The 10,253-nt window shown below is 42.2% G+C and overlaps 3 protein-coding genes across 14 annotated transcripts in view; 1 reads left to right on the top strand and 2 right to left on the bottom strand.

Annotated features, from left to right (window-relative positions):
* Positions 1-269: 269 nt before the first annotated feature.
* On the bottom strand, positions 270-1,927 carry LOC116706471 (leukotriene B4 receptor 1). The gene has a single exon (XM_032543340.1). It carries the CDS (start codon positions 1,387-1,389, stop codon positions 481-483), a length of 909 nt encoding a protein of 302 aa, XP_032399231.1. The 5' UTR covers positions 1,390-1,927; the 3' UTR covers positions 270-480.
* A 491-nt stretch (positions 1,928-2,418) lies between these two features.
* Positions 2,419-6,984, top strand: LOC116706470 (serine protease 23). The gene is made up of 2 exons (XM_032543339.1): positions 2,419-2,612; positions 3,175-6,984. Exon 2 carries the CDS (start codon positions 3,179-3,181, stop codon positions 4,577-4,579), a length of 1,401 nt encoding a protein of 466 aa, XP_032399230.1. The 5' UTR covers positions 2,419-2,612; positions 3,175-3,178; the 3' UTR covers positions 4,580-6,984.
* LOC116706466 (clathrin coat assembly protein AP180) overlaps positions 6,179-10,253 on the bottom strand; it is a 26,857-nt gene continuing 22,782 nt past the window's right edge. For 5 of the 12 annotated variants that reach the window (XM_032543321.1, XM_032543322.1, XM_032543325.1 and 2 more), the window contains 4 exons: positions 10,164-10,225; positions 9,015-9,092; positions 8,770-8,883; positions 6,179-7,649 (listed from right to left, as the gene is read on the bottom strand). In XM_032543321.1, the coding sequence (XP_032399212.1) occupies positions 8,797-8,883; positions 9,015-9,092; positions 10,164-10,225 (227 nt within the window). In that variant the 3' untranslated portion in view covers positions 6,179-7,649; positions 8,770-8,796. The remainder of the gene's footprint in view (positions 7,650-8,769; positions 8,884-9,014; positions 9,093-10,163; positions 10,226-10,253) is intronic. The other 7 variants (XM_032543323.1, XM_032543324.1, XM_032543326.1 and 4 more) reach the window with 3 other exon arrangements.

Genomic DNA, 10,253 nt, shown 5'->3' with positions numbered 1-10,253 from the left:
CAATATATAATAAGGGGGGCTTATACCGATCCTCGGCAGACAAAGTAAAAAAAATCATCTGATTAGGAATCATTTTTAAGTGTATGTGCATGCTGAAAGTCTGGCAGTGTATGGATGTGTTTTTTCGTTTGTAAGCATTAAAAAACAAAATTACCTAAAAACAAATTTTATAAGTTTTATTATGTCATTGTTAGTCAATGCACTGCATGCAGCGTGGGGAAAGGTGCAGTTCAGTCATGCAAAGAATACATAATAGTGCAATAAAGGTTATGATGCCTATAAATCACATCCAGCATTTTAAATTACTTTTCTAATTATAATTAGATTCGAGTCACTCAGATTGCACCATGATGGATTCCAACTCAGGGCTTTACCCATCTGATCAGGGCGTGGTTACTAAAACTCTGAAGCTAATTATAATGCAATAAACTTATTCCTGTTTTGAGAGTTGGATGAGAAGATTAATACCACTCAACAGTACTAATGTTCTCCTCTCTGGCACACAGTGCACTGGCTTCTAAATGCAAATGCATAAAGGAGTGGATTCAGGCAGCTATTCACAAATACCAGTGCTCCAGCAGTGTTCTTGCTGTCCATATAAAACTTCAACAGGCCCTCGTTTTTGAGGGAAATAGCAGCCACACCAAGCGCACTTGTGATATTATTTGGCATCCACAAAACATTAAAGGACACGATGATACTTGTGATCAGCCGGGTGGTCTGTGGGTTGTTGAAGAAAGCTGCCTGGTTCACTTTTCTGTGAAGGCCGATGTATGAAAATGCCATGACAAAACAGCAAAGAAATCCCATCAGGGTCTGTGTCAGCAGCACGGCCTCCTGCTGGGCCGGGGAAGAGTAGCCAGTCCTGCAGCGTGTCCAGTTCTGGTCTGGGGTCAACTGTTGATGCACCAAAGCATGGATGGACAGGATCATTGCAGCCAGCCAGAGCAGAGCCAGCAGCTTCTTTAATCCTACGTGATGGAAGTACCTCTGCAGGTACACCACCTTCAGGTAGCGCTGGACACTCAGCGCTGTCACTGTCATTTGGCTACTATATAGGCTGCAGTATGCCAAATATGCTAGGAGCTTACAGAGAACAAGTCCCAGTGTCCAACTGCACAATAAAGTGTAAATCCACAGGGGCAGGGGGAGCAGGGAGATCAGGTCTGATATGGCCAAATTCAGCATCAAAATCTGGCTTAATCTGGACATCTGCTGCCAGTTTGGTCTGAGGATGATCACAGCGATGTTTCCAGGAACTCCCAGCAGGAAAGAGAGGGACAGCACCACTGCGGGGGCCAGACTCCTAAAGTCCCAGGAGGCAGGAGATGGATATCCAGGAGAGGAAGAGATGTTAGATATGACCACAGTGGAGTTGAGTTGTTCCATGCTGCAAACTTGCTGGCAGACAAGCTGAATGTGCACCGAGCGAGTGATGATGGAAAGTCATTGAGATAGAGGAACAAGATGTGATGCATTGCGAGAGGAAAGAAAGAAACAGTATTTTTGACATGCAAATGAAGTTTTCTCATCATTGCATAATTTTGCATGGCTTCACTATCTGATGCTTTTTTCCCAAATTATATTTCCTGCACAGGGAACAGCTTTCACCACAACACCTTCGCAGAGGTGAAACAAGTCTATGATAAAAACTAACCTGGGGACTACTTTTCCGATATAGATACTGCAACAGTGTCAACTCCACAACTTCAAATAGGATAACAGTATTTGTCAAACATGATGTCAAAATCAAAGCATTTTTCCCTACCTTAATCATTTTTATGCCAACTAATATGTGCACACATGCTTTTACCCTAAATGTTTTTACTAAATTATATTACAGGCTATATAGTCTAATAAACCTTCCATGTTTAAACAAATTAATCTCACCACAAGGACCATTTTGTGTGTGTGTGTGTGTGTGTGTGTGTGTGTGCGCGCGCGCATGTGCAGTTGGTGCATGTGTGTGTTATTGTTTCACCATCTCTGATGAACTCTTCTTGCACCAAGCAAAGAGAAACTTGTCCAAAATAAACGGAGGTTAAAATACAGGATCCCCAGATCTGTGTGTGTGTGTTTGTGTGTGTAAGTGTTTGTGTACACTCTCAAAAATGTCACCTGACATAACTCTAAACTTAAATTTTTTTACCGCAAAGCACCGGATAAACACGCGCCCAAAGGCAACATGTTGTCGCTCTGTAAATAGCTTTACATCTAAATGAATGCGCTCCTATTGAAAGCGTCACTGTTCTGCGCGTATTTTTGATATCATCAAAATATTTGCGGAATCCAAGAAAAATAACCCAAATTTTCTCCACGTGGCTCCCCTTTTGACCCAAAATGTAATGTCATGACATGATCAAACCCTTCATTCATGCTATTCCCCTTCTGGCTGACCCCCCCCCCCCCCCCCCCCCCCCCCCCCCCCTTTTTCTGTTTGCTCGTCGCTTTTTTCAGCATCAGAGTGGGATGTAGCGCACAGCTTCTCCTCGCGCTCCAGTTTATTTTCAGTAAATGATGGAAGCCAGTCTGCCTGAAGCCGTTTGGATGGAGAGGATTTCTTATGAATGAGAAGCACAACATTTACTGGGAGTTTGTATTAATGTTTGCAGGTAAGACAAAGTTTAAGACGTTTCCTATTATAGCTTTACAATCTTTTCAAAATAAAATCCCACCACCATCTTTCCTCTTAATATTGCTTATAAAAGCATTACATTATTTTACCAGTACTGTTTATTCTTGGGTTTCAGACTACCTTCATATGCTATTAGAATAATATCATACTTCTAGACTTTATTTATATCTCAAAATAGTCAGTACTAATGTCAAAATGCTTTCTGTTACTAAATAATTGTTCCATGTTATAACGATAACATGGACTGTATGTTGAACTATGTATCGTATTAATTTAATTGCAGACACCTCATTTGATTTAAGATAACATATAACAGTTACACTTTACTCCTCAGTGGTTTATTGTTTAGAAATTAAGCTCATGCGCCCTCTGCAGGCCACATAATATATCATGGCAACATCATGCTATGCTAGAATGAGCCGTGGGAACAATCACAGGGTTTTTCTCTTTGCCTGATAAAAATATAATGTGTTAAGAATTTTGGATCCTCTCTTTCACCTTGGTATTTTAAATTGCCAAATTTGTGTCTCTTCTTTCAGTGGAATGGGACTCAATCATTTCCTGTGTCTGCTGCTCTGTGCAGCAGCACTGACCGTTTCGGGAGTTTTTGGTAAAGATGAGAACAGCGAGGCGAACAGGTGGGCCAGGCAGAGCCTCCCGGTGCTGCTGGACACACACACTGAGCCTTTAGACACCCCTTTGTTCAGAGGGCAGCAGGAGCATGAGGAGAGAGGAGCGACAAGGACACTGTGTGGAATAGAGTGTCAAAGCAGCCTACCACCTATGGACCAGACTGAGCAAGAGAGGATTCTGGGATATGAGACAGTGTATGAGAATGGCACTCGCACACATACAGATGTCAGTTTGCAGGCTTTCAACAAGACGTCTGCAGGAACACCGGCCCACTCAGCAGCTCGCACCCGCAGGAAACGGCAGGTTTATGGAGCAGATGGACGCTTTGTGATCTCTGACTCGCATTTCATCACCAACTATCCTTTCTCTACCGCTGTCCGTCTCTCCACTGGCTGCTCTGGAGTCCTGATATCCCAGAAACACGTGCTAACAGCGGCGCAATGCATCCATGATGGGAGGGACTACCTAGGGAGTGCCAGAAAGCTTAGAGTAGGGGTGTTGCAGCTCAAGACTAAAAGTAGAAGAAGGGGTAGGAGGAGAGGAGGGCGGCGGATGGCTGGGAGGAAAAAAGAGGGTGAGGAGCCAGTAATGGAGGAAGGTGAGGAGCAGAATGGTATAGATAGAGATGTAGCGACAGGGAGAAAGGGAGGCAAAGGCAGGAGGCGCAGGGGAAGAAAAGAAGGTGAGGAGGGTGTAGCTGAGTTGGAGAGAGGAGGGAATCAAAGAAGTCTCAGCCGTATGCGACGTAGTGCTGAACCCAGGAAGCAGCCCGTCTTCCGTTGGACACGAGTCAAACAAACCAGAATCCCTCAAGGATGGATCCAAACCAAGACCTCCACCAACTCGGCGTCCGCTGACTATGATTACGCTCTCCTGGAGCTGAAACGGCCCCTTAAACAAAAGTACATGGAGCTGGGAGTGGTGCCCTCTGCCACCCCACTGGCACGGATCCACTTCTCAGGCTATGACGCCGACAAAAGCCTGCTGGACGGGCGTGGAAACGAGAAGGTGATTTACCGGTTTTGCTCGGTGGCAAACAGGTCTGTCGATTTGATGTACCAGCGCTGTGACGCGCAGCCGGGCGCCACGGGAGCAGGCGTTTATGTTCGTCTGAGACAGGAAGTTGGAGCCGAAGGCAGGAAAGGGAAGTGGCAGCGGAGGGTGATCGGGGTGTTTACAGGCCATCAGTGGGTGGAGGTGGAGGGAGGGGAGCAGAGGGACTTTAATGTTGCAGTGAGGATTACTCCAGCCAAATATGCCCAGATCTGTCACTGGATCCATGGAGATCCAAGTCTCTGCAAAGAGGTTTGACTGCAAAGGGATGGAGCTAGAAAACACATTTGTTGTCAGTTTCAAAAAGACTCAAAGATCCGGGCTGTGTCTTCAAAACCTTTTTTTGTTGTTGAAAGTCTCAAGAATGGTTCAAAACTTTGTCTTGTGACTTGAATTTATTTTAGTAAAAAATAGGACTTAGAAACTTTGTACAAAGAAGCTAACTTGTGTGATTCCTGACTTCAGACTGAAGTGTTGTCAATTAAGGACTACAATCATGTCTGCCCAAAATGCACTTCCTGAAGCACTTCTGCTAAAAGCACACCTCCAAAGGTTATGTGTCATGGCTGCATCACAGCTTTATGCTTCATGCACACCTTGTTGTAATTAAGCCTACCCTGTTGTGTCCAACATTACTGTATATATACACCAAATGTATTGCAGCATGCAAAAAGAAAGCTTATGGAAGATTTCCCCTACAGCTATAATGACAATATTATTAAGTGATGTTTTGGGGAAATTTTAAAAATCATAAATTAGTTCATGAAGAATATTATTACTATTTACTAATAACTATTGTAAGACTTAGTCAAACTTATCTAATACTTATTTGTAGATGCAACATGTTTCTATGTGATTAAAGTTAATAGTTTATTATTGCCCCCAAAACAAACAGTACATGCTTACCACAATGTCATTACATGTTGTACAAGAGTGTGGGTATTAGAACAGATGTGTCTTTTACTAATTATCCTCCTACATTTTCAAAATATGGAAAAAAAAGTGTAGCCACTTCCTCTGCCGGTCACTCCTAACTAGGATAATGTAGCAGGCCTCTGGAGCTGAATAATTATAAAACCATGTCTTAACACTTAATATCATTCATGCATGGCTCTTATTCTTAAGTGTAAGAATAATAACCAAATTACTGTAATTTCTGACACATTTGAGACCAAAGTTTCACTTTGAGCAGCTTTATACACACCAGCCCTGGAATTTTGATTGGAGTTTGTCAGGAAAATCTAAAACCCAGGAATGTTGCACACGTCCCTGGTTCTGGATCGGTGGCCTGTCCTGCCATTGATCACTTCATTTAGAGGACGTAGGAAATCCTTGTGAATGAGTGACAAAGGGCTAAAAACATGACTATGTGTTGGAATTTACATTTCATTGTCACATTTTCTAAACACTACATTTGTTAGTCTATCTCTGAAACACCTAACTTAGTATATACTTATATACTTATATTTACTTAGTATATAGTAACTGTAACAAAAAAAAAGAAAATTAAAGAAAGAAAAAAGCCTATTTTTTCTCCTATGTTGCACGATGTAGACATTTTGCTTTCTTTACTTTTGTATAGATACCATATATAAGTGAAACCTGTTGGTCCTCATTTCACTTCATGTTAAAGGACTACTGGGTCCACACAACATATATATATGCATTTTCTGATGTTTACAATATCCTGTATTCTCATTTTTTAACTAAAATTGTCATGCCACAAACATATTTTCTTGTCAAAAGAAAGAAGTAATGCTGATGCTGAGAAGGAATGCTGATGTCAAATACAAATGTGGATTTTTCAAACAAGAAGCCGACAAAAGCAGAAGAGTAAGCGATAAGCCGGGAGGGTAGTTTGTATCAGTGTATTTGTCTTTTATTGCATCTCATTTGGACTCACATGCAGGTGGGGGTGAGGGAGAAAGAACGATGCCATCCATAATAACCCCCCCAAAAACAACACAGCCTTCATTTGAATACTTAGCAAACATTATTTATCCACATTAGTTTTTTTTTGTTTTTTTGTATTTGTCTTCTTTATTTTTCTTTCAACACTTTGTTAATGTCACAATGGATTAAGATACAGTCACTTTTGGAAATAAACAACACACAGAACATCCAGCGTATACTTGAGTGCTTTACAGTGAGAGTCCTCCGGACGTCCAGTGGCAGTACACGAACGAATGTACCGACCGCTGCTGCGCCACTCAAAGAGGACTGAGGACACATCCCAACCACATACACAAATTCCTCCCTGTCCCTTTGATTTCCACCCTAACATTAAGTCATCTTGTGTGGAGACCGAGACAAGGAAAAAAGTATTCCCAGATTGACATGTGTCGCATGCTACGATGCAGTATCACCCCCCACCAGCTGAGGGCCCAGCAGCAAACACTCGGGGCAAAGTTTCCATTCAATACTGCCTCTGATTTAGGATTGAGGGGTATGTACAAAGAAGGCGGGGAATTTTTTTTTTGTCTACTTTCCTCATTTTTAGCCGTACAATTTAACTTAACTAAAAATATATGATACATTTTTTTTCTCAAAATAAAGAATAAAGAAAATATGTATAATCCATTATTCAAAATAGTCTAAAATGCATATGTCAATTTGAACACAGTTCACACATTTTAGCATGTTTTATACAATCCCTAAAAAAATTAAACTGAACACAATTTCATGTTTGATGATAAGTCCAGATTTGCAGTGCAAGTTGTTACTAGGTGCATTCGTTCTCCAAAAACTTGAAAGTAGACAGGTGGGAGGATGGATGGCCGAGCAGATATAGGTACAACCAAGTTTTTTAATGACATAAACATAATTCAATATTAGTTTGGACAACAGGGGCAGAGGGGTGGGGGTGGGGGTGGGGGTTGGCCAGTGAAGTTACACACACCGAACACAATCCACATTTAACAACACAGTCCTCGTCTGGGAGATGCGCAAAGAAACCAACGTTTATCCACCATTCCAAGTCAGCTGATACGCGGAATTCCAGTATGAATCTGAATACACATTTATTTATTTTTTTGTTGATTTTCCATAGTATATTAAGTAAAGGATAACACTGAATTACACACACACCCACACACACATAAACTGAGTTTTGTTTTTCTGTATCTAGGGTTCACATTCACAGTTGTGCTACAACATTAGATAACGAGGACAGGGCGCTTTCTAGGGGTGGCGGCTGATAGGAGGTCAGAGGGCAAAGATCGTGGATGTAATGGCTGGTTGGCTGAAGGGGCTGGGGCATGACTGAGGGGGAGGCAGTGGGGGAAGTTCAGACATCCACATCCACGGAGCTCCAGACACACTGACAAACCTACAGAAGACAAGGGAGAGAAAATTAAATTTGATTAAAACAAGTGCTCTGAATAGAAATAGGTGAAGTCTAATTATGTATGCTCTGATGAGACAGACAGAGAAGCAGATTAAAAAAAACAAATATGATCAGCCCAAGTCAGATTCTTGACACTTGGGGGGTACGGTGCCTTCCTGGGCACTGCCTGGTGCCCTTGAGCAAGGCACCGTACCCCCCCCCCCCCCAACTGCTCAGGGCGCTGGTCCAGCTGGCAGCCCACTGACTCCGACATCTCTCCATTTGTGCATGTATAGGTCCTGAGCATGTTTTTGTGTATTTCAGACCTGTGTGTAGTGATTACAGAGTGTAAATTGTAATTTCCCCACTGTGGATCAATAAACAGTATGAAATATTATTATTATTAAATTATTATATGAAGCTTGTAGTTGCACTTCCATTAAGTTGGTGAATGAATGGTCAAAACTAAAGCAGATATCCTAACTATCAGTCAGTAGTGTGGGTCAGGCTGGACTTTATTTTTTTATCTTTTCTTTCCACACCTCCAGTTAGTAGTAGCGCCAACCCACTGTTATACAGGAGATTCAAAGTCCCCACGGCCAAGCCAAGATAACAATGGCGACAGCATTATGATCTCATCAGAGGTTGTTTTCTCAGACCTGAAAAAGCTCCCAGAGCAGCAGAATACATTATACAACTGTTTTCTCAGGTTGAGTAGTTTTTAATAAGTTCCCCTTTACAACAAGATGTCTTATATGTGTGAGCTGAGACAATGTCTTTAGTATAGACATGGGTTGTGAAGAAATCTAAAAAGGTTTTTCAATCTGAGATTGTTTCATTATCTAGTATTTTCTAAGTCCTGAAAAGCTAAAAGTATCCAGTGTTTCATGAGGAAAAATGAGAAAAATTAGAAAATCACTCCCTTTAATCGCCTTGTGACATTTCAGATTTTCACATTCATGGCGCATTAACCCTATTAGCTTGCCAAGATTGCAGGATTAAACATGTCACAAGTGGCTAATGTTTGGTACAACAGAGGATTCTGCTCCATAACGTTTGCCACGACATGACAAGCGAAAAGAATACATCTCAATTCTCTAAGTTGTCCATTTTTTGTATATACCTTGGGGTTTTTTACAGGTCAGCCAGTCTACATGAAGTCCTTAATGTTGAGGTCATCCAGAGCGTTCCTCGGTGGTGCAGGCTTTCTGGGGCTCTGGGCCGCTCCGGGAGACATCTGCAGACACATCTTCTTTTAGCATTTAAACTCCTTGTGTCAGAGCAGCTGTAATCTTTATGTATGAACTTGTTATGAGAGTGTATATAATAATGTATAATGTATAATCCATTAACAAGTAAGTGTGTTACCGGTGCTCCGGGGGTTGCTCCAGTGGCAGGGAAGCCTGGCCTCACCATGGGCATCATGGGAGCTCCTGGTGCCCCAGGCTTACACAGAGACAGACAGAAGGGGAAAAGAGACAGTAAGACACAAGCGTCGGACATCGGATGGGTGTGAGGGCCACCTAATGGGATAATTGTCCATCAATGTCCAGTAATGTCCAGAGTGGTTCAGAAACATTACTAGACCATACTGGACTGCTGGTCTTACCATGCTGAAGCTGGGGTGAGTCCCCATAAAATGAGGAACACCCATGGGTACGGTCTAAAGGTGTGGAGGGGAGGGAGAGGAGGAGTTGGGATGTTACTACACTACATATAAGACACACACACACACACACACACACTGCAAAACAATGCACAAATACAAATGTTAAAAATATATTACAAGGAAAGATTTTGAGCAACAAACGGAAGTTAGAGGCACACCAAACGTGGAGAAAAGAAAACTACAACAACAACAACACAACAAGAGCCCTAATAGTTAATAATTGTCCTTGATTTACACATGCTCAAAGATTTAGAGAGCAGAGAGGAAGCCTTTTGCAGGTAGCCTTAAGATGAGAGAGTCATTTTCTGTTGTTGCCAAAAAGACAACGGAAATATCCAGAAGAAGCAAATGTGTCAATGAACGGGTGAGTTCAGCTATGAGTGGCTTAACTGGACTCTAACAGGCTTAACAGAAAATAGAAACTTAAGAGAAGAAGGAAAAGCTGTTTCCAAGCAACAGCCTCTTAATTTTGCGCTATAGTTTGCCACTTCATCACTCTCCAGTAGATATTCCAGAAATATAAAAAAATGTTTTGAGCCACACTGCACGTTAAAATCCGCTTACATTTTGGTCTTCGGTTAGGATTTTCTAAACATTTACAGCCAGTGCGTGTGCTCTGATGTGGAGATCCTATGACATGTGTCATTTAAGTAAAATCCACCAGTAAGTTATAGTTTGCTATAGTCTTGTTTCCTTTCCTCACTGCCACACCTCTCAGTTTCCTGGGTCTATGTTTGGACCTGAAACCTGGAGAGCCAGATGAAGGCCATGCTTGTGATGGCTGCTATGCCCTGTGTGTCGCTGCCATGCGGCTCCACTCCATGCTATAAAACACAGACAACATTTACCATGGGAGCACCCCAACAGGGGGGAGCTACCTGAGGTGCCGCTGAGGTTCCCATTGTGAGATCTGAGAGAGAGAGAGAGAGAGAGAGAGA

Source organism: Etheostoma spectabile, chromosome 18 (genome assembly GCF_008692095.1).
Source record: "Etheostoma spectabile isolate EspeVRDwgs_2016 chromosome 18, UIUC_Espe_1.0, whole genome shotgun sequence".
NCBI lineage: Eukaryota > Metazoa > Chordata > Actinopteri > Perciformes > Percidae > Etheostoma > Etheostoma spectabile.
The sequence above is the reverse complement of the archived record's forward strand: the minus strand, read 5'-3'. Positions and strand labels throughout refer to the sequence as shown.